The following is a 26751-nucleotide window of genomic DNA, read 5'->3' as shown; positions in this document are numbered from 1 at the left end:
CCACCCCCTCCATCGTCTTGCCTCTTCCAGGCTACAAGGAACACAGGCAAGAGTATCGCCAATAAGAACATCGCCAACCCCACAGCTACGCTGCTGGCGAGTTGCATGATGCTCGACCACCTCAAGTAAGTGCCTTATGGATCCCCGGCCACTAGCCCCCAGCCAGCCCCCTACACCCCAAAGACTGAAGGCTACTCTTCTTCCTTAGGCTACACTCCTATGCCACCTCCATCCGCAAGGCCGTCTTGGCGTCCATGGACAATGAAAATGTGAGGCCCCTTCCCTCCCCTGTTTCGCCCCCCCCAAAACCCCTCTTCCAGCCCAGGTTGAGCTGGTGTGATGTCTGAGAGGCTAGAGATGGTGACCTGGTACTTCCTACTGCCCCCAAGGCGAGGGTGGTACCAGGTAGAGTAGGGCTTCTGGGCCTTAGCTGGTACCACTGCCCTTCTGGTGGCAGTTCCAGCCCCTGCAAACCATGGGTGACAGTGGGCAGCCCTGGGCCTCCTGCAGGGTACGGATCCGGTGTTGGTGGCTCCCTGTCGTGTGCTGAAATTTGACCATCACCCGCAGATGCACACCCCGGACATTGGGGGCCAGGGCACTACATCAGAAGCCATCCAGGACATCATCCGTCACATCCGCATCAGCAATGGCCGTGCCGTGGAGGCCTAGGCTGTCCCTGTCCCACCCCCAGCATCCCAGAGCACCCCAGCTGGCTTGCTCTGTGCACCCAGAATAAACCAGTTTCTGCCCCAGCTCTTGGCTGTGTACTTCTGTCACTCTCAGACACTGGCGTTTGAGCTCACACTTTATTAAGAAAAGAAACACATACACTTCTCACTCATATGGCCCTCTGTGAGGAGTGGGGCAGAACAAATTCTGAAAGTGGGCCTGGCCCCAGCATCTGTCTGCCCTGCCGCAAGGAGTGTGAGAACTTGGACCTGCAGGGGAGGGGAGGGCAGCATCTGCAGGGTGACCGGAGCCATCCCACTTTCCCTGAAGGCACAGAGGTGAGGGTTGAGGCAGGAGCCAGCAGGGCCTAGGGGTTGAGCCAAGGGTGCTGGAGGCAGTCGGCTGCGCTGGCCCGCTTTTCGGGGATGTACTCCATCATGGGCAGCAGGAAGGCACTGAACTGCGTGGCCTGCTCTAGGGGCCACTCGTACTTCTCCATGAGCACCTCGTACAGGCCCCAGCGCTTGAGGTTGTGGATATGCCGCAGCTCTCCTGGGGTGGGCAGCAGGCCTCAGGTTAGGCTCTGCCAGCACGGCCTCCGGTTCCGGGGTCTGTGTCCCCCTCTTTCAGAACCCAAGGTTCCTTTCCTACCCTCTGCACCCAGGCTGCCTGAGCCCCTTCAGCCTCACCTCTCCGGTTGAAGAACTCCCGGGAGTAGCGGCCTGAGAGGGCGAAGGCGGGGGGGATGTCTCCCAGGAGCTCCACGATGTGGGCGATGTGGTCTGTGGACAGAGAGGAGGCTGGGAGGCAGCCGGGAGGCCAGGAGGCTCCGAACCCGAGCCCAGTGCATGCCTCCCCTACCCTCATCACGACTGTAGTCTTCTCCGGAGTGGGGCTCGAATAGGTAGTCACCGGTGGCCAACTCGAAGGCCTGGAAGGGGGAGAGGGTGAGGCTGCTGGCCGGCTGGCTGGGCCCTGGTGGGGGCATCTCAGGCCTACCATGCACGCCGTGCTCCAGATGTCAGCCGGGGGCCCATACTCGGCACCTATCAGCACCTCCACGGCCCGGTACTGCCGTGTCTGGATGTCCTCAGTGAAGTGCTTGTGCTAGAGGCAAGCAGAGCCCTGGGGAGGAGCTGGGGCCACAGCTGGCCTACCCCAGCAGCCCCCCAGCACCTCTGGGTCATGCACCCGAGGAGCTCAGTGGGGCCTGCTCTGAGCCTGAGTCCCCAGAAGTCCCAAGGGGAACTGGCCAGGCGATCTGAGGCAGAGGCTGGCCCCTTCCCAGTGGCTCCCTACCCCTGGCCATGGGCCCATTTCTGTTAACTGGGCAGGACTTCTGGTTTGGGCTCAGCCCTGGGTTTGTGGCACGAGGCAGACCGTGGGGTCTGGTCAAGTGGATTGCTGAGTGAGTCCTCACTGAACAAATGAGCGAGTGCCTCTCAAGCCCAGGTCAGGGCCTTTGGGAGTGGGCCTGGGCTTCCACACTCACAGCAGGGCACCCAGCTCTGCTCCAAGACACGCTCATACCACCCAGCAGGCGTTGCCCAGGTCTGCGATCTTGATCTTGATCTTGTCTGCATTTTGGGGTTCTAGGGGGTTCACCAGGAGGTTCGAGGCACCAAACGGTGCTGGGGAAGGAAGAGAAGGGAGAGACTGAGCTAGCCTGGCCCCTTCCAGCCCCGCCTACCTGCCACCCGCTGACCCTGCCCGGCTTACTGCTGGGCGACAGGAGGCCCCCAGTCTCCCGCTGGTTGGAAGAGCCTGAGAGGATGGAACACGAGGCAGGAGAGAAAAGGGAGCCGGAGAAGCCTGAGGTCTGGGAGCCGGGGCTGAGGCTGCGATCGCCTCCCGTGGCGGGGGAGGAGGAGGCTGAGGAGGGGCCGGCCCTGGCCCCTCCAGCGTGGCAACCGGAAGAAGAGGTAGAGCCGCTGCCCCCCTCTAGTCTTGAGCCAGAGTCTGGGGAGAGGGGCAGAGGTGGTGTGTGAGTCGAAGCCCTGGCTGCCCGCACTCAACAGCCCCAGGGTGGGGGCCCCTCCAGGCCCTCACCCTCAGCCTGGGCAGCTGCCTCCAGGGCCTCCAGCCTCTGCAGGTCTCGCAGCCGCTCCTCCAGCAGCCGCTTCTGCTGTTTCCGTTTGCGCCTCATCTTCTTCCTCTTGTTTTTCGACAGCTTACCCAGCTGCTGTTAGAGCCAGGGTCACCCCAGGGTTCCTGCCACCCATCCCTTGACCAGCTGGGACCTCTGCCTGTGGCCCACCCCTCCACAGGGGACAAGGCCTCTGGGGCCCAGGGTTCTCGAGGCTGTCGGAATGTGGCACACACTCCTTGGCAGCAGCCTCTCACCCACCTCCTGCCTTCCCTCCTGCCTCGCTTCCTCAAAGCTCAAGGTTACAGAGGAGCTGATGGGCCTGCCTCTGACTGGGTGCCTGCCTCCTCTGGGGGGCAGCCCTGGCCCCTCCCAGTCCAAGATGCAGTGTCCTTCCACTGAGGCAGTGGTGAGCCCAGCAGCCACCAAGGGCAGTTTGGGCCATGTGTATCACCGTCTCTGGGCTGCCCAGCCTTTTGGAAATGCCACTGCAAGAGTGCTGGGGAGGGCAGGGAGGCCGAGGAGGTGAGCTCTGAGGACATGGGGAGATGAGGGACAGGAAAAGAGGGGGGCCCCAACTTACCAAGACCTCCTGGGGGGCAGTGCTGACTGAGGGGGGCAGGAGGGGCACAGGGGGTAGAGAGAAAGGAACAGAGACTCAGGCAGGGGCTGAGGCCCACAGGCCCAGGCCCAGCCCCAGCCCCACACAGGCTCTTGTACCTGTGGAGCGGGATGGGGGCGATGCCCCTGACTGCTGCCACTCTGTGGCCTCGGCAGCCAGGCGCCTAATATAGGTGTCACCCACACACAGCAGGATGTTCTCAGGCTTGATGTCTGTGTGGATAATCTTGCACTTGGTGTGGAGATAGTCTAGGCCGTGTAGCACCTGGGGACAGCCACTCCTGAGCTCTGTCAGCCCTACCCAGGCTGCCTCCCAGTGCTGTTCACGTGGGGCACGGGACGCTTACCTGCCTCACGATGCTCTTCACGCAGGGTACAGGCAGGCCCTGGTAGTTGGACTTAATAATCCACTTGAGGAGCTGGTGGCCCAGGACCTCCAGGACCATGCACACATCTGGGACTGGAGTGAAGGGTGGCTGGCAGGCATGCAGCTGGACACCGGCCCCACCCACCCTCAGCTGGGGTCGGGGAGCAACGAGGCAATGCAGAGCTGGGCCTGTGTGAGCCTGGTGGTCACCACCGTCCTGGTGTCATAGTGTCTCTGTAATTCTCAGATATGCCAGCTGGGATGGCACATTCTGTGGTCATCCTAGGGAGAGGGCACTGGAGAAGCAGACACTGCGGCCGCTCAGACCAGCCCCACTCCTACGCCCAGGTATGCCACAGAGGTGGTGGTCCCTGCCATTTGGGGATAGCTCAACAACCTGGTTACCCACTCCCCCCCATAACAAAGCAGTGAGGGTATTTTGAAGATAAGTGTCAGTGGAAGGCATAAACCCTCATCATGTAGATCAGCAAACCGAGGCCCTAGCAGCTGGGAAGGCACAAGCTGGCGCCTGTGCTGCCATGGTGCTTTGCTTAGCCTACAAAGGATACGGACACCATTAACCCCTGAGATCCTGAAGTCATCAATGAGCTGGACAATGGTCTCTCTTTTGGGGTCACTGGGGTCACTGTCTCGGACCTGGAGCAAAAACCAAGAGGCCACAGATGGCTCCAACCTGCCCCTCACCAGCTGCTCCCAGTGGTGGCGGACCCCTCTCCCACTCCAGGGGCCCGTTAGAAGGCAGGCCTCTGGCCCTTCCTTGCTGGCTCCTCCAGGTCCTCCCACTTGGGCAGAGCCACCTGGAGCCTGCCCTTCTGGGAGTTCTGCCTCACCCCAGAAGCCCCGGCAGGCCTGCACCCACACTGCCAGGCCCCAGGCAGCTCCCCGGGAGCTGGGAGTCAGTAGGGGAGGCGCCTCACACATTTCAGGAGCTTGATCTCATCCACAGCTGTTTCCGTGTAATGCCCTGCGCTCTTCACTACTTTCAGGGCCACGAAGCGCTTGCGCCTGCAACACCGAGACCCGAGTCAGCTGCTAGCCCCGGCCAGACACATGGGGACATCGTGGTGGCCCCAACCAAGCCCAGAGGCAGTATCCCAGCTGGCATTGGGCCTCGGGGGGCAAAGGTGACACTCACTGGATGTCCCAGCAGAGCCAGACGGTGGAGAAGTGGCCCCAGCCCAGCTTGCGCACCACGTGGTACCGCCCATTGAACAGGTCGCCAATCTTCACAGGGTAGTAGCCACCTGGGGGAAGGGAGCTGATAAAGCCTGGTGGGGGGCATCGCCCTGCTGGCACCCTGGCCCACATGGATTGGCACTAGCACCCTCCTCCTGTGCTGTCCCATTCCCCCCACGGGAGTTCCTGGCTGCCTGTGCCCCAGGGCAGGCCTCACCCTTGCAGTAGTCCTTGGGGTCCTCCTGCTCCTCGTCGTCAGAGCCCAGCAGCCCCTGCAGCATCCGCGGCACTGGCGCAGTGCGGGCTAGTTCAGAGCCTGAGGACTCAGGCCCACAGGAGGCCTGTGAGCTGTGGGTTGGTCGGGCGGGCAGTGAGCGCATGAGGCCCCAGGGGCCCCAGGCACCCAGGCCGAGCCCTACCTGCTGCTGCTGCCGACACTGTCCCTGCCGCCACCGCCTGCACTGGCACTCATCCTGGCCTCACAGCCTGCAGCTCCGGCGCCCCGGGGGCTGCTCCTGTGGGGCCCGGCCTTGGCCAGAGCATTTATAGCCTCGGACGCTGATCTCACCCGCCTTTATAAATAGCCTCCCAGCTGCTCAGCTGTGGGCAAGGTATGCAGCGAGGAGGGGGCAGCGCAGTGACAGCAGCCCCCCCAGAGCCTGGTCCCCCAAGACAAGCCCTCCCACTGCTGCCCAAGGCTGGCAGAGGGGGCCGCTGTGGGGACAGAGTGAACAGCCCCTCACAGACCCCAGGACCAAGAGGGTTTACCCACGTGGGGTCATGGTGACTGGTCCCCAGGCTGAGTCCTTGCACTCCAGAGCCAGCTGAGGGGGACAGCCAGGCAAGGACACCATAGACATGGCAACCTAGTCCTCAGGCCAAGCTCCCACCCCCCACCATGTGCTTAGAGCGCCATTGACACTTTTGGAACATTCTCTGGCTTCCCACTTTTCCTATGCCTCACTGACCCTTAAGATAGGTGGGAGCCCGGTGTCCTTTTCCTAACGTGGGTCACTGCGGGCCCTGGTGTAGCAAGAGTCAGGGGCATGAGCTAAAGGCAATGCGTTCCTCCCACCAGAGGTACGGGCCAAATGGAAGCCTGGGAACCTGCCCAGCCAGGACTCTGGCACTGGGACCCTAGGCAGTCTCCCTCCTGGCTCTGTTCCAAGCCTGCCATCGCTGCCCTGCCCATTGTGTCCACCAACATGTGCCATGTGCCCCTGTGGGAGACGCAGGGAGCCATTCGCCCTGGCCCTGCCCTCAGGGGTCCTCCTCCAGTGGGAAGCAAACAAACCCACAGCTCTAGCGGGCTGGTGACTTAGGGACGTCCAGGTCAGACAGAGCCTGTGACGTTGGAGCTGCATCAGAAGGACCAGGAAGAATCAATCAGGTCCTTAGAAAGGGGGTGGATGGGTAAACCTCCAGGGTGTCAAACAGCCTGGCTGGGGCAAGGCCGGCAGCAGGACTGGCTGGCGACCTCCAAGGCTGGACTGGCCGCAGATTGGCGGGGGTGGGGGAGAGGAGGGGAGGCCTCGGGTGGCCAAGTATGGGGTTCCGGCAGAGGCTGATGGGCACTTTTGCTCTTTGGAAAGATCACTCTGGTTGCTTCCACGAGGGAATGGAGAGGGCAAGAGTGGAGCCTGGAGACCAGCTGTGCACTTCTGGGGAGTCGGAGTGAAGCACGGGGGCTTAGCAGTGACTGGTTAGCCCAAGATGGGGGACATTTGGCTCTGTGTCCCTGTGATGGAAAAGAACTGGTAGGACGACGGGGTGGGCATGGATGGGGGTGGGAGGGCAGGGACACCTTTCCTGTAGGGGCCAGGGGAGGGGAGGGGAGGGAGGAGAGCAAATCCTGGGGTTGCCTGATTACCCCTCTTTTCCTCAAGCAGCAGAAGTCACAGCCATGGGGCCGAGGAGAGGGCTGTGTAGACTCCAGGGGGAAGGCAGGGACTGGGGATTGGGCTTTTACTAAAAAGACAGATTTCTATTTTATTTCCAGAAGCAATTCTCCAGCAAGCAAATAAATACAATGTGGGGGGAGGGGAAGGGGAAGGATCACTATAAATTAGAAAGAAGCCCGGAGGGGGAGGAAGGGCGGAGTGGGGGCAGAGGTGTCAGGGACGCCCCTCCCCTCCCCCGCCTCTCCCGGCCCCTCTTCCGGTCGCTGGCTCGATCCAGGGGCCATAAGGCACTGTGGTAGCAGGTCCTGCTTGCTGCTCTCCAAGCTGGTGGGCCTCGGGTGCCCGCTGTGGCCTGAGCTCACAGGTCAGTCACCTTGTTCTCCACCAGGGCGGCGATCTGCTGCAAGCGGCAGGCCAGCTGCATCTTCTGGCCCACAGGGTCCTCCTCCAGGGCACTGATGATCTGCCAGGGCAGAGAAGGGTGCCCAGCCTGAGCCTCCAGCCCTCTGCCCACTGGCCCAGGGCCACCCAGCCCTGCTTTCATCTCAGCAGCTGCTGGGGGATCCGGTGGGGGCTGCCCTGGGCCTCCCTTGGGGAATCTGGACAGTAGCCAAGCCCCTTCCCAACTTGGGCCCTTCCTCCCCTCTGCCCGCTGGGTTGGGCCTGGGCACCTCCTCCGACCCCAGGGAGGTGTCCCTTCCCCGAGAGAGTCCTGGCCTTACCTGGTCATAATACCTGTGGATGTGGTTGTAGAGCTCTTGCAGAGCTTCCAGACAGTGGGGAGCAGAGGTGTAGTTCTGGGGGCAGCATATAGGGGTGTGAGGCCCCAGCCTGGGCCTTGAGCCCCAAGCCTCCCCCCCGACCCTGCCCCCCAAATGTGCAGGGGTGCCCCCCTGGGCCGTGCCTCACCCCCGAGAGCTCAGCCAGAGCTGAGTTCATCTCCTGGTAGCTGGCTGGAGAGCTCTGGCGAATGTCGGAGTAGTATCTGGGGGAGGGGATACAGTTAGGGGCGGGCAGCCTCCACCCCCAGCCATGACACCCTGACACCTACCTCTCCACCATCTGCTTGTAGCGAGGAATCTCCCGGGCGTAGAGCAGTTTGTTCACCGGGGAATCCTGCTCCGGGTTGGGGGGTGGGGGGAGGCATGAATGCCGAGGTGGGAAAGGCCCTGCCCCGTTACACTGACCGCACCACCAGTGCCCCCTACCCCTGGCCCTCATTATTCACCCCACCCCACAGCTCCACCCAGGTCTCTGCACCCAGCCCCCATGGTTTCTCCCACAAGCCTTTTCTCCTCAACTCCCTGGTTGCCACTGAGGCCAGCTCTGCCCTCACCCGGCCCACTTTATGCTCTGAGACAGTGCAGGAGTCAATGAAGGTCTGGGCGATGACGGCGAGGATGGCGTCCACGTTGTCCGACACCCGCACGTCAAAGATGAGCTGTGGGTTCTTCAGGGTGTTCACCCAGAACCGCAACAGCAGGCTGGGGACACAGGCCGGCCATGGGTGTGAGGCATGACTAGCCTAGCACACATCAGCCTGCGCCCCAGCCCTGAGTTCTACAGGGAGCTGTCCTGAGAGTTTATGCTGAGGGTGTGGGCAGAAAGCCAGCTGGATGCCTCCAAGCCCGGGTTCCTGTTCAGGGCCTGCCGCCTCCACCCTGGCCATGTCCTTGTCCCTCTGGGACTCCATGTCCCAGCTGCTTGGGGATGGGGCCAGCAGGCAAGGTACCTGTTAGTCTTCCAGATGTGTAAGGTCTCCGGGTCCTCGATGCCATGTTTCTCTGCCAGCTCATCCAGGAAGTCAAACAGGTACTTGACAGCAATGGGCACGGGCCGGTTCACGCTGAGGATGGCCTGGAAGGTGTCATCTACAAATTTCTGCAGTGTGCCCTGGAAGGCAGGGGAGGGGGCTCCATCAGCTGGTGGGACCACCCCTCAGCCTCTCAGGACCACGCCCTCTCCCCAGCTCGGTCAGGGGCCCCTCAGGGAGCCATCTAGTTACATGACTCCCCTGGGGCATGGCTCCCCAGCTGCACCCACCTTCATGGAGAGCAGGCGGGTGAGGTAGATTTCTGGAATGGCCTTGGCCCGTGCCCGCTCCCGTTCCCGTTCCCGCAGGCTGCTGCGCCGCGCCTTGGCCCCGTCTGGCTCCTCAGTGCCTTTCACCAGGTGCCAGAGGCGGACCCCACCCTCCTCACTATCCTCCAGCATGGGGATGTCTGAGGACACATGTGCTGGCCTCAGTCCTATGCCCCCACTTGATGGGGTGGGATAGGGTAGGAGAAGCCGAGGAAAGCAGAGGGTAGCGATATGGAGGGGAGGGCGGCAGCCCAGGGGCTTGCTCAGCAACACCCCATGGACCTAGAGCTCCCTGTCCAGGACACGCCTCTTCCCTCATGTGACCCAGGCCCTCAGCTCAGCCTGGAGCGTTTGGCTGGTCCACTGGCAAGGTCTGGGAAGACCCAGGGGAAGGCATGACCAGGGCTCCTGACTGCCCGCCTAAGCTCCCAGGAGCAGATGGGCACATGTGGGTTGCAGGACTCACTCTCCCTGGAGGGACAGCTCTGGGCCAGGCTCTGGGAGACAGTGCCTCTGTTGTGCAGCTGGGGGATGAGCCCCACTGTGGCCCCATCCGGGACCTGGTGGAAAGGGAAACAGAGGCTGGGCTCCTTCTTTGCCTCATCCAGAATTGCGGGCCTGTCCCCTAGCCTGCACTCGCCCCGCACCTTGTAGTGCTGTAGAGTGTTGAGTCTCTTCCAGTGGTCCTGGGTCACCGAGGTCAGGTCCTCGTCAGACAGGGTTAGGTGACCAGCCAGGCCTGAGCGCCACTCTGGGGGGACCCAGGGAAGCCAATCAGCTTTCAGCCCGTTCCCCAACTCTGCCATTCAGAGCAAGGCAGAGCTGAGCCTCTACAGGTAGAACAGACCCAGGAGAGGAAGGCAGGCGGGCTCTCTCACCAAGGTCTAGGGTGTGTACGGCAGGCCTCTGAGAGAAGGGGGTACCCTTGTAGACTTGGTCCAACACCTTCTCCTTCACCTGGGTGATGGTGTCTGTATCGAGCACCCGGGCAGGCACGCGCTGTGCCTCGCTGCTCCCTGCAGCCCCGCCAGCCCCGGGGCCCACCAGCACCATCAGCGTCAGGGGCCGAAACTCCACATCCTCCCGCAGCAGGCGACTGTCGTTCAGGGTCCGTTTTGCCTTGCCTGTCACAGCGTCCACAGGGCCCTTATCCACCTGGTACTGGATGGCCCGGAGGAGCATGTACAATGGCTCACCAGCCACCTCCTGCAACCATCGGGACAGGCCAGCATTAGCCAGGGGACTGGTGGGTTCTGTGAGGCTCAGAGGGCGTGTGGGGGGTGAGGAGGGGCAGACCAGCTGCATAGAGCAAGGGCGGACAATGACAGTTGGCCTCTGTCTCACACCCAGCTGGGAAAAAGGCTCGAAGCCCTTCCCTGTCCACACCCTGCCTTGCTGTGTCCTCACGCCCTGAGGACCCTGGGGGAATTTGGGTGCAGGTCAGTGAGGCCATAGACAGCAGCCCCTCAGTGGAGCAAGAGGAGAAGGTGACATCCAGGGTGCCCCTCACCCTCAGGAAGGCGTAGAGACAGATGGACAGCCAGTTGGTGAGCAGCTTCTCCACCATGGTCTCTGTCCTGTAGGGAGCAGTCCCCTGGTCAGAAATGGATCTTGCAGGGCCACCCTGTCCCTGGGTTGAGGTGGGCAGCAGAGGCAATGCAGAGCTTTTCTGCCTGTCAGCCCTTTGAGCCTACATCCCTGGTGAGGATGCCCGTCTACTTCCCTACCAGTGACTTCTGTCCTAGCTCCCCTCCTGGGAGTTCCTGGTTCCGCCCACCCCAGAACAGGGTGGTGGTGATGGGGAGCTGGGGACGGAGGATGGCCACCACCCCTGCTGCCAGGACCAACGTCAAGCCAAAGCCAACCTGCGCAGCATGAGCTTGGGATTCTTGTGCACATAATGGGCGGTCAGGTCGCCAAGCAGTGTCCTCATGATGTCGGTCAGGTACTCGAGCTTGCTGTGCAATGCTAGGGACAGCAGTGAAGCCACGTGGCAGCGGTCCCGCTGAGAAAAGCTGGGCTGCTCCTCCAGCGTGTGGATGAGCTAGGTGGGCGGTGGGGGGGGGGGTTGGGGCTGAAGCTGACTCTGGGAAGCCTCCACACCCCTTTGTGCCCAGCCTACACCCAGCCCCGCCTCCTTGCCTCCAACCCTGATACCCCCCTTCCCGCCCGCGTGGCCCTCACTGTGAGGAGAAAAAGCTTGCTGTTGAGCAGATTGGAGAGCTGCGTGAGGCCCTGGCGCACAGGGGCACGGTGGCCCTCTTCCCCTGGCCCTTCGAACATGGGCTGCAGCGGGCAGCCACTGTGCCCAGGGAAGAAGACTCGCTCGGCGTATGTGCGGTAGTCCAGGAAGGGGATCCCGCTGCCCTCCAGGTCGCTGCTGAGGTCAGTCATCTCGGTCATCAGGTCTGTAGGTCGGGAGCCACCAAGTTGTGGACTCAGGCCCAGTGGGCCCTCTGCCCCCGGCCCCACCGCCTCCTCCCTACCTGTGAACTCCTTGCGGCACTGGTCACCCACGCCAATCTCCAGGTTCTCCAGCTGCACCAGAACCTTCTGGTAGTCTCGCAGAGCCTGCTTGCTCTTATGCCTGCCGCCCGGAGACCCAACGTTAGCCACAGGCCCAAGCCCGCCTGGGTCAAAGCCGCCAGCACGGGATGGCCTCCTTCCTGGAGGCCTGCTGCGTGGGGTGCCCTTTCTAAAAGTGAAGAGGGAAGTCTTCGCAGGTGCGTGAGTGGCGGGGAGTGCCCCTTACCTGTACATGAGGGTGAGGAGGAGCACGGCGGCGGTCAGCAGAGCAGCACCCATGCCCAGTCCCACCTGGGCCTCCACAGGGAAGGCAGACTGTGTGGGCTCAGCCTCATACTGGACCGGGCCCAGGGCCAGCCGCAGGTTGCCCATCTGCACCTGGTGGGGGGACAGGGCTGCTGAGCTGGGCCTTCAGCGCTCCACCTGCCCCCCACCTTTGCACCCGGGGCCCAGCCTCACCACAAACTGTGGCAGGGTGCTGGAGCCATTGGCAGGCTGCGGGGCCCGTGGGGGTGGCTCACAGTACAGGTGGGTGAGCGTGAGCGTCTTCACCAGGCACTCCCCGTCACCGATGTGCACGCGCACCTCCTCCTTGCTGATCCCCAGGTTGAGGCCCTCGCCCTAGGAGGCAGACCGGGGGTCTCAGCCAGGCCACCTAGCCTGCCTCCGCAGCCCCTGCACAGAAATGCTCCACAGAAGACCTCACCTCCACGTCCAGGACGTTGCCCGGCTTGAGGCGGGCGGGCCCCTCTCGGCTGAGGGGGGCCAGCCGGGGGTTGGGCTGGTATAGGAAGTCCTGGCCCCCACTGGCACTGGCGAAATCCACGTGCATGTTGTCTAGGGTGAAGAAGACCCTCTGGGGGTGTGCCCCATCTGGCACGGCGGGACTCTGGCAGAGGAGGAGGCTGGAGGAGTTGATGGAGCAGACGGTGGAGCACTGCGAGGCAGCCGGGGCCAGGACAAGGTGGGGTGAGCTGGGGCTCTCCTGCTCACTCCCAGGGGCATGGTGGCCCGCCCTACCCCCTCATTGGACATGGTCCCAGGGCAGCCCCACTGCCTGCTGATGGGGGCTCACCTGCAGTAAGCTCCCCTCAAGCTGGACACAAGCCTGAGGGGCTGAAGCAGGGGCCCTGCAGCTCCTCCTCCGGTCCTGGGGCTTGGCTCCCACAGCCTGCACCTCTGCCGTGGCCTCCAGCCACACTGACAGCAGGGGCTGCTGCACCACATTCAGGTCCTTGCCCCTGACTCGAATCAGCCGCCCGCCCCTGTGCCAGGATAGTAGTCAGCAGGGGTTGGGGCAGTGTGCAGCCCATCTCAGCCCTGACCCCCCCGCCTCCCAGGCAGAACGCACAGGTTGCCCAGTGGACCCAGTCCTCACCCCCGGAAGCTGACGCTGGGCTCTGCCGCCATGAGCTGCGGGTTGGCAGTATAGCGGAAAGAGATGGCCAGCAGCGTGCGCTGGGCATGGCCAAAGACCACACGAACCACAGCTTCTCCTGGCCCCGCCTGGGGCATGGTGTGGCACACAATGGCCTCAGGACACACTGGCTCCTGGCTGCAGGGGAGAGAAGTCTGGCATCTTGGGCTCTAGCTTTAGCCTCGCCGCCCTACGAGAGCCCTGCTTTACCTCCCTCAAGGGCAGAGCCTATGAGGGGTGGTCACAGTGGCCATTTGTCTTGGACTTTCATGGGGGCCATGGGGAGACCTGAGTCCACTGCCTCTGCTGTACACGAGGGGACACCGAAGCTCACAGGGAGCATCCCCAGCCGAGAGCAGCCAGCCTGGGACCAGGAGGAAAGAGATACTCACATAGGACAGGGTTGGCTGCCCACAAAAGCACTGACGTTGCCTCCCGTCTGGAGGTGCTGCCCATGGATGGTGAGCTGGGTGCCCCCTGCTTGGGGGCCCCACTGGGGACTCAGGCTCAGCAGGACGGGGTCCTGGGGGACAAGGCAGGTGAAGGCAGTCATGACAGCCCAGCCTGGCGCTTTCTCACCTCAGTTCCAGCCCCCAAGGCCCTTGGCCAACGTCTCAGCTCTGTCTCCTGGGCCATCGCTGACCACACCCACCTTCTGGAAGCCCTGTGCCTGGCTTCTGTCGTCCCACAACTCCCCTCTCAGCGACCCTGCCCTGCTAATGGGACTCTCCTCTCCTACTGTGTCTCTTACCCTCAGGAGGGCCTCATCCTCTGCCACAGCTTGCACCTCCCAGGCCCCCTGAGTGCTAAACCCTGAGATCTAATTGCCTCCTTAGGGTGCTGTCTGTGCCAAGCAAATGCTAACCTGATGCTAATCTGCCCTTGCTTTCCCCACTGCTCCTGCCCTGGTCATCTTGGCCTCCAAAATGGCCCCAGCAGGCGCCAAGGGCTCAGGCTAGTGCCTGAAGGAAACCCTGCTCTCTCGCATCCCAATGTCCGCAGGCAGCCAGGCCTGTAACAAGTCCCAACAGTTCCAAGTCGCAGACTGGCCATCCCGCCCTCTGCACTTGGTGTTTGGCTGCCCACCTCCCTTCTGGACAGCTGCCACCAGCAGTGTCCTGGCTGTGCCGCTGCTGCCGCCAGCCCACCCTCTACTCGGATCACATGGTTTCCCTACGGGACATGTAGCAACACTTCCTGTTACCCTTAGGCCAAGTTTGAAATCCTCATCTAGGTGCCCGTGCCTTTCTGTCCCTCCCTCCTACTATTCCCTGTGTGGGAACCACCCCAGGGTGGGCACTGACCTGATAGGTGAAGTGCTGGGTTGAGATGCCGGGTGGCCGACTCTTAATGGCCACTTGGATTGGTCCCGTGGTGCCGTTGGGGGCAGGAGATGTCACACACACAATCCTGGAAAGCAGAATTCCCGTAGCTGCTCAGGGCTCCTGTGGGCTGAGCACTTCCCTGGCAGGAGCTGTGGGCCTCCCACTAGCCACTGTCTGGAGCTTGCCCCCGCCACCCCATCCCCTGGCCCATCTTCCTTTGGTGAATCTGACCAGGGCCCACATTTCTTGGCTGCAAGTTTCCCTTCTTTCTGGGTGGCCAGTCCCTGAGGGCCTTACCGGGCAGAAGTGCGGTAGAGAGAGGGGTCGGGGCTGCAGGGCTGGCCAGCCACACTCACGGCATTCTGCACATCGGCAAAGTCCCGGCCCAGGTTGGAGCCCAGGATGGTGAGGGCCAAGCCACCTTCAGGGGGGCCGGTCAGAGGTTCAATCTGCAGCAGGGAAGGATGGCCATGGGATCCCCAAAACCACACCTGCTCTGCAGTGGGAAGCACTTGGCCAGCTGACCAGCCTGAGGCAGGGCTGGTCTGACCAGGGTGAGGCTAGGACAGTGGGGGGCAGGGCAGACGGAGCTGAGTGTGGAGGAGGAGGTAGGAGACTGGGCCATTGGGGTTGGGTGGGGGTGAAGGCCGAGGTGGGGGTTGGGGGGCTCACTGTGTCAATGCTGGGTGTGGGACATAGCAGCTCCACGGCCCCGGGCGGGCATAGTGGCCCGTAGCGACAGGCAGGCTGGCCGTGGCTGCACCATAGGCAGCCCAGGCTCTCATTGGCTGCCTGGCAGTGGCTGCAGTCAGGGTGGCCCACGGCACAGTCGTACAGGGTCACTAAGGAAGGTTAGGTAGCGCATTGAGGCACCTCCCCTCTGCCGCACGCCCTGCCCTATCTGCCCTGCCACCCCCAAGCTCACCATGAAGAGTGCCGGCATTGTCCAGCCGCTGGCCCTTGCCCCGAGTGACGTAGATGGGCACTGGGAGCTCCCTCTGGGCCATGGAGGGGTGGAGCTGTGGGTGGAGGACGGGGTCAAGCCTGGCCCAACTTGGGACACCCCTGACCTCTGCCTCCTCCAGGACACTCCTTCCAGAATGGGTGCCATTGTTCGGTGCCCACATCTCCCACCAGACTGCAAGCCCAGAGCACAGGCTGTGGGCACCGTGTTCCTGCTGCTCACAGCAGGCCTCGTGACAATGGGAGAAAGAGGGTGAGCCCCTGAGGGCCTGGGACAAGCTGGGAGGCATGGGGTTTAGGGGCATCTGAGAGCTGCAAGAGGCATCTAGTGGCCGGTGAGGCTGTGGGGTGGCTGCTCACCTGCTGGGCCTGGCAGTAGATGAGGCCTGCATCCCCAGTCATCTCTTCTAGGGAGGCTGATAGCTTCCGTAGTTCTCCGGGCAGTTCTAGCCAACAGTGGTAGGAGGCTGGCAGGCCCTGGGGGTAGACATTGTCAGGGTCCTGGACATTGTCAGCTTCCCCCACTCCCTGTCCCCATTCCCTGCCCACCAGATTGCTCACTCGGAAATGCTGAAGGTTCCTTACTCTCAGGGCCAAACGGCTCTCCCAGCCCACGGGCACCAGGAGGGGTCCCGCCAGGCCCTCAACCTGAGGACAAGCCCCTGGGCCACGCATCTGGATGTCCACCTGGGAAAAGGAGATCTGTTAGCCTTTCAGAAGTTGAGGGGCCTGGGCAGGGTGTAGGGCGGAGTGGGTCTGCAGTGGCAGTGAAAGTGCCAGGCTGGCCACTGGGCAAGCAGAGGCCCACAGACGAGGTTCACCCACCTCCTGGGTGCTATAGATGGTCCTCTGGCCCTCTGGACATTGCTCGCCATATACACAGCGGCTGCTCTGGGGGCACCAGTGGCATCGCCAGAGGCTGCCCACACAAGCGCGGCACCTGGAGGAGCAGGGGCTGCTCAGGCTGGGCACTGTCTGAGGTTGCCACCCCCAGCCAGAAGCCAGGCCCAGCACTCACGGGGCAGTCACTTCCAAGGCCTGAACAGCACTGCAGTCGTAGAAGGAGAAGTTGGTGGCAGCCACAACCACGTCCTCAAACATCAGGGCCAGGGACAGCGTGACATGGTCTAAGAGGGGATGGTGATGGCAGGGCAGGTCATGTGCCTTCTGCCCCTCTAGTTCCTGCCCTAGATGCCTGCCCCAGGGACCCCTCACCTGTGCCTGGAGGGTTAAGTGGCAGCTGGTCTTGAGGAGGGCTGACACACGCCACATGGGGCCCTTCCACATGAGCCAAGCTGTCGTAGTCTCCAAAGGCACAATGGAAGTATTCATCCATAGGCAAGGTGGGCAGCCGGGGGACAGACAATGTCACCTAGGGCACGGTCGAGGAAAACAGAGCAGGCAGGGGCTTCTCAGGGGGCGGGGGAGCAACTCATCAAGGGAGATGGAGCCAGAGCAGAGCGGGTAGGGGCAGAGGCAGTGGGAGAAGAGGGGGACAGGAGCACCCTGGGGGCATCCCTCACAGACAGGTGGTGGCAGGAGTCTCACCTGGCCCTGCTCCTGGCGGGGGTGATGGGCCGGCAGCAGGCTCTGCACATGCAGGCAGTGGCTGTCCTCATAGCTCCACAGCCACTGGTTAGGCTGGGCTGCCCGCCTACATTGGCCCTTGCGGGTACACCTGTGGGCAGGGGCTCATTGGGTCACTGTGTGGATCTCAGGCTCCCTGGGTGACTGGTGACAAGGGGGTTGGGAGGATGGCCCAATTGGAGTGCAGAGAGCAAGGGGAATGAAAGGGGCTATATTCACAGAGGAAGGGCTTTGGCCTTGATGGTGAGTAAGAGAGGGCTGGACTGCAGAAGGGAGGCATGCAGATGTGACTTAGGGGTGCCATGGGGATTCCTGTGGCTGCCTTGTGGAGCACAGGCTGGAGGGGATTCCTGGGAGGGGTGACAAAGGACTGGCCTGAGGTGGGGCTAGGGAAATAATAAGTGAACAAGTTAGGCAGTGGTGGGAAGGAGGTGCCGACCAGATTCCCAGTTCAGCAGGATCGGACAGGGTGGGAGAACTGAGAAGTGGCCCCATGTATCCACCTCAGGGACCTGAACTGGCCTCCTGGCATGCTTAGAGCGGCTTCCAGGTGTGGACTCCTGGCACACACCAACTGTTGGCTCAAGCCTGGGCACAGGCCCCGAGCTCACCTGCCTTGGAGGATGCACCAGCCGCACAGTGGGTCCTGGGCCTGGAGGCAGCTGGTGCAGTCAGGGAACTGGGGGCAGGCTGCCACAGGTACCCGGTCCACCTGGATGGGCAGCAGGGACAGAGGCAGTGGGTTTCAGGACTCGGGCCTCGTATGCCCAGCCCCCGGGACAGCCCTCACCTGCTGGGCAGTCAGGACATAGAGGTAGCTGCCGCTGCTGTCCACCAGCAGGTCTGGGCTGATGGCTGAGCCTGGAGGCCCCACTTGCTGGGAGTGGTACACTTGGCCTTGGGAGCCATTGAGAAAGACCTGGGGAAATGAAAAAGACAGGGCTGGGCCAGCCTGCTTAGCCAAGGCCTGCTCTCAAGATGGCCACAGGCCGACTGTTCAGAGCGCATGCTCTCTTCCAAGCTGAGGATCCCAGGCCATGGATGGTGGGGCAGGCCCATGGGCATCCAGCCTGCCCATGTTGCCTCCTCCATTCAGCGACACCCAGCTGGGGTGGCAGGGGTGAGGCCCTCAGGTGCCAGAGGGCAGCTGTGGGGAGACAAGCAGGTCACAAGGAGGCTAGAGTTTGTTTCGGAGAGACATCTGGGGCCATCCTGGCTCTGAGGACCAGACACTGCCCACTCCACCTCCATGCCACCCCCAGCTACATTGGCTGTCAGATCCCACTGTTGGCTGGAGAAATTGAGGTTACCTGGGAGGCTCCTGGGCTGTCATCTTAAGCCATGCCTCTGGGACCCAGACAGCAGGTGGCACCCAGCTAGCCAGGACACAAGCTGAGAGGCAGAAGGTACCTAGGGCTTCCTCGAGCCACTTCAGGGCCCAGCCTGGCAGTGTCAAGGCTGCAGGGCAGGGAGGCTGGCACTAGGGCAGCCCCCTGCTCTGTCAGGCCCTCACCTTATGCAGCTGGCCCTGAGTGTCTCCCAGGAAGGCTACCATGTGTCCATCCACCTGGAGGGCTGCGATGGCACTGATGGGTTGCCCGAGCTGCAGCAGAGGCCTGGCTTCAAAGGGCTGGCGGCCAGCAATGGGGCTGGGGGTGTGCTCATCGCCACAGGGGTATGACTCAGGGGAGTCCTGGACAGGCAAAGAGGGGAGAATCAGCTCCCGGAAGAAGCAGGAGGTAACTTCCCTGGGCCCGGAGCTATAGTTAGAGGAGGACAGCCAGGCAGCCAGTGAGAAGAGAGCAAGGCAGGCTGGAAGACAGGGCCAGGGAGCCCCGTGGCAAGACAAGCTCACACCTCAGAGAGGGAGAAAGACAGCAGCTAGGAGACTTGAAGAATAAGCCAGCCCCTTCTTGACATCCTCTAACCAAGAGGTCATGGGCAATTGTCACATGAGAGGGTCCAGCTGCCTGAGGCCCGGGACTAAATGTGGCAGCCCTGCCCTGGGCTGAGAGATTTGGCAGGATCACGAGGGACAGGGACTGAGAGGCAGGCCAGGCCAGATGAGGCAGTGAGAGAAGGCTGGAGCCACCGTCAGAAGATGGTGCATAAAGCCTGAGGTGACAGGGCAGGTGTGGGGCCTGGGCCCAGCCACTCACAGGGGGCAGGGTGACGCAGCGCGAAGTGACGCCATACTCCACAGTAGCTTCCTCCATGCCACTGGGTCCCCGGCCGCCTGCTGTGTAGCAAAGGCGCCGGGCCTGCTCCATGCTCCTGTCCAGCTCAGCCAGGGGAAAGGCACACAGGGCCGCCTGTGCCCCCCTTGGGCCTGCGGCAAATGCCCCCAGCAAGGTGCCCGGGGCAAGGAAGGCAGCTTGAACGAGGCCCTGGCCCTGGCAGCTGAGGGGCACTTCCACGTAGGAGTAAAGGTTGGCATCTTCCAAGCAGACTCGGGCCACGTAGGAGCGGTACTCGGCCTGCACCCGGGCCCCACGGCGACGGAAGACGAAGTAGGCAGAGCGGGCATTGGCAAAGGCTGCCACGTAGCTGTTGTTGTAGTCGGAGAAGTCTCCCACCACGAGGCGACCCAGGCCCTCGCTGGAGAAGGGCTGTGGCCCAGCCAGTTGGCGCACAGTCAAGGGTGGCACCCCTCCTGACAGCTTGCCTGCCAGGCCTCTGGCCACCAGCAAGAGGTCCCGGCCTGGCGCAGGCACCACCAGACCCACTGTGGTCACTCCTGGGGCATTGGCGGCCACAAACTGCCCATCACCGGGGTCCTCGGCCTGGTACAACAGCTTGGCCACGTCTTTAAGGTGCCGCTTCTCACACACACCCTGCCGCACCTGCCCGCAGGCCACCAGTTCCTGGGCCCGGCTGCTCACCAGCAGAAGCTGGTTGGCATTGTCGGTGAGCTGGGCCTGCGGGCACTCGGCCGGGTCACGGAAAGGCACGCAGTCGGGACTATCGAAGACAGGGCCGGTGACAGCCTCAGCCTCGAGCTGCAGTTCGGGGCTAAGCTGGAACAGGCGGTTCACCGCACCTACATAGAGCGTGCCCCGGCCGGGCGCCAGTGCCAAGTGGTTGAAGGTGGTGTTGAGTGCAGAGAAGCGATGGGCCTGAGCCAGGGGCAGCGGTGGGCATAGCAGCAGCAGCACGAGCAGGAGGTGGGGGCCGAAGGGAGGCCAGGGAGCCGTCACGGGGGCCTGGGAGAGAGCCAAGCACCTGAGTCCCAGTGGGAGGGAGCACCGCCTCCCCACCCGTGGCCAGCATGAGTCAGGACAGTGTGGGGAATAGAGGAAGAGGGAGTAGAGAAAGAGCGCCAGAGGGAGAGGAGAACTGAGAAGAGACACAGAGATGAAAAGGTAGGGAGAGAAGGACAGAGAGGCAGAGAGAGGGAGGCAGAAAGCAATGACAGAGATAGAGTGCAGAGAGAAGCAAAGAGAGGGACGGAAGAGCAGAAAGAGACAGAGAGAGGGAATGGGAAAAGGGGCAGAGAGGAGTACAGAAAGAGGGATAAAGAGAGTATCCAAGAGATGGAGGGGGAGGGTGCACACATGTGTGCACAAGGAAAGAATTTCTTTCATCTTCTACTTTACGACGAGGTGTGATCACAAAATGTGGTGAATGTTTAAAAAAAATTATTGCAGTAAAAGACACATTGCCACTGATCCCCTCAAAATGCTCCCCCTCGCTTTGAATACACTTATCCCAGCGTTCTTGCCACTTGCTGAAGGAGTTCTGGAAGTCCTCTTTCGTGAGGGTCTTTAGTCGCACTGTCGTGGCTGCCTGGATGTCCTGAGTCGATTAAAAACGTTTACCTTTCATGGTCATTTTGACTTTGGGGAAGAGTTGGAAGTTGAATGTTGCCAGATCCATTGAGTAAGGTGGATGAGGACACGCCATAATGTTTTTTATTTGACAGAAATTGCTGTACCAGAAGCGATGTGTGACATGGAGCGTTGTCATGATGGAGGATGAAGTAAAGACACTCACGAAAGAGGACTTCCAGAACTGCTTCAGAAAGTGGCAGAAACGATGGGATAAATGCATTCAAAGCGAGGGGGAGTATTTTGAGGGGCATTCATGGCAATGTGTCTTTTACTGTAATACATTTTTTTATTTAAACATTCACCGTATTTTCTGATCACACTTCATATAGGCGTCTAGATTGTTGAAGGAGGACAGATCCTGAAAAGCCACAAGACCACAAACAGAAGGACTCTGAGTGACAGAGGAGACAGTGACAGAGAGAGGAGAGGCCATGAAGAGGAGGAGAGGAGGGCAGGGCACAGGAAGTGGTGATGAGAAAAGAGGAGGGGAGGCAGAGGGCTGGGGAGTGCCCAGGTAAGGGGAAAGGGGGCAGGAACCCAGAGACAGACGAGGACCTGGGAGAAGGAAGGCTGGTGAAAGTCACATCATGGGGGATCCTGTGCCCACCTCCCAGACAACAGAGATGGCACAGGGGCAAGAGGAGTGAGGGACAACAAAATTAGGGAGACTCTAGAGAAAACCTGCCCTGGGCAGCCAGGGCCAGCTGCAAAGACGGACCCTTGCCAGTGGGGAGAGGGAGTGCTGGAGAGAGGAGAGAGAACCAGGGAGAAAATGAGACAGCCAGAGGGCTGCAGGCTGAGACACAGCCAGATACTGCCCCAGCCTGCCATAAAGGTGGCAACGGGGGCAAACCAGGGCCAAGGAGAACAGGGTCAGCGCACAGAGGGCTGGGAGGGCCCCAGACTGAGCTGGGGGGTGGTCAGAGCAGGGGTGGGGGGAGAGCTGGGGGACAGCCTGAGTGCGGTCTGGGGGAGAGGGCACCAAGAGACAACACAGGGTGCAGGAGCCCCATCCTCTGCCCCATGGGCCCCAGCAGCCAGGGTCCATTGGGGCCTGGCACCGGGAGTGTGGATGTGGAAGAGGTGAGAGAGAAAAGAAGGGAGTGAGAAGAAGACAGCCAGGAAGAGAGCTTGACTGAGGAGAGGGCAGTGGAGGAGAGAGGGCGGAGAATTTAAAGGGAGTCCTGCCCAGAGAAGGTATGGGCACCGCTCCCCACCCGTTTGGAGCCATTTGGAGCTCAGACTGGAGGTAGCTCCTATGGGCCTGGTGGGAACCTGAGGCTGAGCCCCACCGCCCAGCTGGGGGCCATTTGCAGCAGCCCCTGCCCCACAGCCTCTGGCCCCAGCTGTCGAGAGAGACACCCGCAGGGCAGAACCCCTGTGCCTTAGTGGGCTCTTGCTCCTCCCTCTTCCTGACCCCAAGCCCAGAGCCGCAGAGAAAGGGACCGAAGCTGGGTCCTAAGTTGAGCTAGGATCCCGCACAGCTGGGCATGTGGGCACGCGCCAGCTAGGAGCGAGCCCAAGGTCACTCAGCGCCCCGAAGCCTGCCAGCAGAGAGGCGCGCCTGGCCACCCAGGCATGTCGGTGGAGGCAGAATCCCTTATCTCGGTAACACAGACAGGAAGGTCGGGCCTGGCTCAGGAACAGGGCTATTTCCTCTAGACCCGGGATATCAGCGGGATATCAGCGGCATGTGGGTGACGCATGCGGGTGATGAGGTAAAGGGGCTGTGGCCGGGAGGCGTAGCACATTGGCGCCCCACGCCCAGGCTCCCCTGTTATTTTACCTGCCCTGCCCCTCCCAGGGACATTTCTGGGGACTAGGGACTCAGGCACTTACCGTTGAGAAGTGGAGCAACAGAGGGAGGCACATCTCCTCACTTCAGCTGCCCCGGGGCAGTGGTGACGGGAACAAGACAGCTGTGGGGGGCATTGCCCTGAGTGGGAGGGAGACAGTTGAGGCTCGGATCCATTCACACTGGCCCTGGGGGAGGAGGGAGGCCAGGGGGGCCAAGGGCCTGGCGGCCGGGCTCCACCACAGCTGGCAGCTTTGTCAACAGCGGCCAGGCCAAGGCAGCCCTGCCTCCACCTTAACAATGTCCCCTCTGTCCAGAGGCCAGGGACCCACTATCTGGTGCTCTCCCCCCACCCTGGCTATTCTGGCCAGGGGGCTCCCTGCCACTCCCCACCCTCAGAGAGACACCCCCCCCAGGATCTGGGGACAAAGGGACAGGGTTCCCCCCAGCCAGAAAAATGAGACCCACACAGCTAGCCCCACCCCTGTGGTGCCAGCCAGAGAGTTCCTCCTTGTGTCCCCCCATGTCCCTGTGAACGGCGCAGGGAAGGCCATGGAGCCCCCACGGGAGGGTCAGAGCACTGAGTCCCTGCAATGCCAGCCTCAGCCTTAGTATCCTTGGTGCCTGGCTGAAGTGCCAGCCCTGGCCCTCAATGCCTGCCTTTGTCCAGGCTGGGAGCAGGGGAGACACTGACAAAGGCAGCACGTCCAGGAGACCTTCTACCCCCACATCCCCCTCCCCACTCCTTTGGCCCAGAGTAAGACTGGCTAGAGAGCAAGTGATCAGGATGTCCCCATCCAGCCCCACCCCCGGGGACTGGCAAAGTCGTGCCAGGTACATCATGGTGGTAGTGGACAATACCAGCAGAGGATGCACAGGAGGGGGTGGGGGGACATGGCCACCGGGAATCCAGCCCATAGCTGGCTGCCCCCCTCCCCCTCCCCCAGGGAAACACCATTACAGGATGGGCCTAGACCCCCCTCCACAAATGGGGTGGGGAAGGGCGTGGTGGCTGACAGCTGGCTCCTTTGCCACCCTCACAGGGCAGTGCTGCAGAGCTGGGGCTCTGGCCTGTGGCGCAGGGGCAGGTACACTCAAGTTGGGGTCCTTGCCTTCTCCACGGTGCACAGCAGCAGCAGGCTTCAGGGCGAGGAGGCAGCAGCAAGGCTTGTTGCCACCTGGCTGGGCCGGTTGGGTGGCTGTGGGGGTAGGGAGCCAGGAGGGCCACCTCCCTACCCTGCGCCCTGCCCTTGGCAATGCCAGCTCTCCCATTTGGGGGCAAAGTTCTGGGTCCTACCTGCCAGCTCTAGGGCCACCCCCTGGGGGAGGGCACTGTGTCCCTAGGCATCAGGAGGTGTCATCACAGGGTGGGGGCTGGCGCCTGAGGGCCTTTGCCTGAGCAGGGCTAGTTGGCCTTGCAGACCTCTGGCTTCTCCCAGGTCCCAGCACACCCTGAGATGGTGTCCCCATGATCCGGAGGCCCCTGCACCCCTCACCCTCGCCAGCCCTGGTTCCTCCTTACTTGAGTGGGCCGCCGGCAGGGGCTGAGGAGCAGCTGGTGGTGCCAGGAGTGCGTCCCTGTGGAGCCCCGGCCTCCCTCCCCACAATGCAACCGTGCCCAACCCAGCACATCCTGGCGGGCTGGCCTGGCAGCCCAGCCCCTCCCCGCCCACCCCTTTGCCCAACACTGCAGGGCAAGGCGCTGCTGCCCTCTGCTGGCCTTAGCAGGCATGGCGGAGGACCAGCTGCAGTCACCTGGCTGGAGCAGGTGAGAGTGCCCTTCCATTGGGTGGTCAGGAGAGCATTCCGTAGTCTTCTACGAAGTGCCTACTGGGTGCCAGGCTTAGGCTTGGCATTGGCGCTGCTGAGAGACAAAGCCCACTGCTACCTGCCTCAAGAGTCTTTTGGATCTTGGGCAGAATTACTTGCCAACAGATAAGGCCTCAGTGCCAGGGGAGCCTATCTGTGGAGGGCACCTCAGGGCACCAAGGAGGGGAATCGAGTATAGGGGCGCTCAGGGTATCAGGGGAAGGAAGTGAAGTTTAAGCTGACCTTGAACCAGATAGTGCTACTGCTACTGGGGCTGAGTTCCTGCACCCTGTGTCGTCTCTTGCCCTCTCCCCCAGACCGCACTCAGGCTGTCCCCCCACCCCTGCTCTGACCACCCCCCAGCTCAGTCTGGGGCCCTCCCAGTCCTCTGTGGCCTGACCCTGTTCTCCTTGGCCCTGGTTTGCCCCCGTTGCCACCTTTATGGCAGGCTGGGGCAGTGTCTCACTGTGTCTCAGCCTGCAGCCCTCTGGCTGTCTCATTTTCTCCCTGGTTCTCTCTCCTCTCTCCATACATTTTAAGCTACTGATCCAATTTCTTTAATAATTATGGGACTGTTCAGATTTTCTGTTACTTCTTGAGTCAATTTTTTTACTGTGGTAAAAATACATAGCATAAAGTTTATCATCTTAACCATTTTCAAGTGTACAGTTCAATTGTGTTAAGTACATTCACATTGTTTGAAACAAGTCTCCAGAACGTTTTCATCTTGCAAAACTGAAACTCTGTATTCATTAAACAGCTCTCTTTCTCCTCTCCCTCAGCCCCTGGCACCACATATCCTTCTACTTTCTGTCTCTATGAATTTGACTACTTTCAACAACTCATAAGTAGAATCATACAGCACTTGTCTTTTGTGACTGGCTTATTTCACACAGCATGTCCTCCAGGTTCATCCACGTTGTATAATAGTATGTGGCAGGATTTCCTTCCTTTTTAAGGTGGAATAATAGTCCATTGTATGGACAGACCACGTTTTGCTTACCTATTCATCAGTGGATGGACACTCAGGTTGCTTCTACCTCTTGGCTATTGTGAATAGTGCAAACATGACCATGGATATGCAAATATCTCTGCTTTCAATTCTGTTGGACATATACCCAGAAGTGGGATTGCTGAACCCTATGGTAATTCTATTTTTTTTAAAAAAAGATTTTTATTGGGGAATTGGGGGGATGGGAACAGTGCTGGGGAATTGGGGGAAGGGGAACAGACAAGTTGCTGTCGTTTTGTTCTTCAGTCTAGTTGTGGAGGACGTTGCTTCACTGGCCCAAGTTGGCACCATCATTGCGCTCTTCCTGGGTGAGGCAGATCAGTCTCTGGTTTCTGGACGGCCGCTCACAGTGGCTGCTGGCCGCTCATGCTGGCTGCTGGCTACACACAATAGCCCATGGCAACCCACTGGAGCAGGGGCTGCAGCCATCGCCGTTGCCGGCGACTCACGGCAGCCCAGCTCCAGGTTGAGCTGTTGTTCAGCATCTTAGCTGTGGAGGGCAGTGTCACTGGCCCTCATACGTGGGATCCGAACTGGGGACCTCTGGCATCCCAAGACAGCTCCTAACCAACGTGCCACTCGGCCGGCCCAATATCCAGCTATTTTTGATCTATAAAAATGGCAGTTTCGTTCTGTATACCTGAAACTAACAATAAAAAAAAGGCAGTTTCATCTTATTCAACCTAATCCACACAAAAGAGTACACAGCACTTATATGAATTGTTTAGAGAATGATGAAAAAGTGATACCCAAATGTCCCCACTGCAAGTGGGAGGACATTTCTCAATGCCTTTGAAGTCCCCATATACTCTTTTCCTCCCTTGACAGAGGCAACCAACATTTTTTCCTTGCTTTTCTTTATACTTGTCCTAAACATGAATTATCTGTAAATGATATATTATTTAGTTTTTTATTTTTTGACCTTTATATAACTGGAATCATGGTGGATACATTTTTCTGTAACTTGTTGCTTTCGTTCCATATTATATTTGTGACATACATTCAAGTTGATGCATATTGCTGTAGTTTATTCACTTTTTTTTTGTTTTTTGTTTTGTAGAGGGCAGTGTCACCGGCCCTCATATGTGGGATCCGAACCGGGGCCCTCTGGCATCCCAAGCCAGCTCTTAATCAACGCGCCACTCGGCTGGCCCTTATTCACTTTTATTGCTGCATAATTTTCCATCATAGGACTCTAACATAGTTCGTTTATTCTCCTGTTAATGGACATTTGTGTTGTATCTGGCTTTTGCCTATTATAAACAATGCTGCTATGAACGATTTGTGCATGTCAGCCGGTATATTTGTGAAAGACCTTCTCTAGGGCGTACCCAGCAGTGACATTGTTAGATCATGAACATGCAGTCTTCAGCTCTACTAGAAAATGCCAAATTGTTTCCCAAAGTGGCTTTATCAGCTTACATCCCGCTCCCCTGCCCCACAGTGTATGAGTTCCTGCTACTCCATAGCACTTCCAACACTTGGTATTGTCAGACTTTCTATTTCCTGCCAATCAACGGGAATAAAAGGATACTTCACTGTGGCTTTAATTGGCATTTCC

General features: G+C 60.6%; 3 protein-coding genes across 12 annotated transcripts in view; 1 reads left to right on the top strand and 2 right to left on the bottom strand.

Annotated features, from left to right (window-relative positions):
* The window catches only part of IDH3G (isocitrate dehydrogenase (NAD(+)) 3 non-catalytic subunit gamma), a 9768-nt gene extending 9013 nt beyond the window's left edge, over positions 1-755 (top strand). For 5 of the 7 annotated variants that reach the window (XM_019664319.1, XM_019664322.1, XM_019664321.1 and 2 more), the window contains 3 exons: positions 31-125; positions 209-269; positions 511-755. In XM_019664319.1, the coding sequence (XP_019519864.1) occupies positions 31-125; positions 209-269; positions 511-672 (318 nt within the window). In that variant the 3' untranslated portion in view covers positions 673-755. The remainder of the gene's footprint in view (positions 1-30; positions 126-208; positions 270-510) is intronic. The other 2 variants (XM_019664323.1, XM_019664324.1) reach the window with 2 other exon arrangements.
* A 41-nt stretch (positions 756-796) lies between these two features.
* SRPK3 (SRSF protein kinase 3) lies at positions 797-5837 on the bottom strand. Of its 3 annotated transcripts, none has more exons than XM_019664315.1 (15): positions 5363-5837; positions 5161-5291; positions 4903-5011; positions 4685-4772; positions 4316-4403; positions 3727-3833; positions 3479-3644; positions 3342-3367; positions 2722-2854; positions 2392-2631; positions 2203-2303; positions 1672-1779; positions 1534-1603; positions 1362-1454; positions 797-1224 (listed from the first exon to the last, which is right to left on the bottom strand). In XM_019664315.1, the coding sequence occupies exons 1-15, from the start codon at positions 5413-5415 to the stop codon at positions 1040-1042; spliced, it is 1698 nt and encodes a 565-aa protein (XP_019519860.1). In that variant the 5' UTR covers positions 5416-5837; the 3' UTR covers positions 797-1039. The 3 variants fall into 3 exon arrangements, with proteins under 3 accessions (XP_019519860.1, XP_019519861.1, XP_019519862.1); XM_019664316.1 differs by having other exon boundaries at positions 802-1224; positions 2722-2851; XM_019664317.1 differs by having other exon boundaries at positions 810-1224; positions 5161-5284.
* Positions 5838-6857: 1020 nt separating this feature from the next.
* On the bottom strand, positions 6858-23991 carry PLXNB3 (plexin B3). Of its 2 annotated transcripts, XM_019664336.1 has the most exons (36): positions 23892-23991; positions 22414-22510; positions 18904-19947; positions 18258-18437; positions 17535-17663; positions 17356-17456; positions 16706-16835; positions 16373-16529; positions 16176-16284; positions 15983-16097; positions 15719-15844; positions 15518-15634; positions 15120-15213; positions 14867-15036; positions 14492-14643; positions 14174-14279; positions 13262-13392; positions 12831-13007; positions 12528-12717; positions 12159-12389; positions 11912-12073; positions 11679-11830; positions 11413-11513; positions 11111-11334; positions 10792-10970; positions 10437-10503; positions 9805-10132; positions 9574-9677; positions 9393-9486; positions 8888-9066; positions 8577-8737; positions 8181-8328; positions 7896-7960; positions 7754-7829; positions 7567-7641; positions 6858-7307 (listed from the first exon to the last, which is right to left on the bottom strand). In XM_019664336.1, the coding sequence occupies exons 2-36, from the start codon at positions 22444-22446 to the stop codon at positions 7203-7205; spliced, it is 5712 nt and encodes a 1903-aa protein (XP_019519881.1). In that variant the 5' UTR covers positions 22447-22510; positions 23892-23991; the 3' UTR covers positions 6858-7202. The 2 variants fall into 2 exon arrangements, with proteins under 2 accessions (XP_019519881.1, XP_019519882.1); XM_019664337.1 differs by lacking the exon at positions 18904-19947 and having other exon boundaries at positions 6863-7307.
* Positions 23992-26751: the final 2760 nt, after the last annotated feature.

Source organism: Hipposideros armiger, unplaced genomic scaffold (assembly GCF_001890085.2).
Source record: "Hipposideros armiger isolate ML-2016 unplaced genomic scaffold, ASM189008v1 scaffold_419, whole genome shotgun sequence".
NCBI lineage: Eukaryota > Metazoa > Chordata > Mammalia > Chiroptera > Hipposideridae > Hipposideros > Hipposideros armiger.
The sequence above is the reverse complement of the archived record's forward strand: the minus strand, read 5'-3'. Positions and strand labels throughout refer to the sequence as shown.

What these genes read in the sequence shown, in the direction of transcription:
- SRPK3 (XM_019664315.1), bottom strand. Translation starts at nt 5,415, where the DNA reads ATGAGTGCCAGTGCAGGCGGTGGCGGCAGGGACAGTGTCGGCAGCAGC. An exon ending in CCCCAAGGACTACTGCAAGG is followed by an intron (nt 5,012 to 5,160) that starts GTGAGGCCTGCC and finishes CCCTTCCCCCAG; the next exon opens with GTGGCTACTACCCTGTGAAG. An exon ending in CTCAGGGGTTAATGGTGTCC is followed by an intron (nt 3,834 to 4,315) that starts GTATCCTTTGTA and finishes CTCCAGTCCCAG; the next exon opens with ATGTGTGCATGGTCCTGGAG.
- PLXNB3 (XM_019664336.1), bottom strand. Translation starts at nt 22,446, where the DNA reads ATGTGCCTCCCTCTGTTGCTCCACTTCTCAACG. An exon ending in TGGTGCATCCTCCAAGGCAG is followed by an intron (nt 16,836 to 17,355) that starts GTGAGCTCGGGG and finishes CCCTGCCCACAG; the next exon opens with GTGTACCCGCAAGGGCCAAT. An exon ending in CACATCTGGAAGACTAACAG is followed by an intron (nt 8,329 to 8,576) that starts GTACCTTGCCTG and finishes CTGTGTCCCCAG; the next exon opens with CCTGCTGTTGCGGTTCTGGG.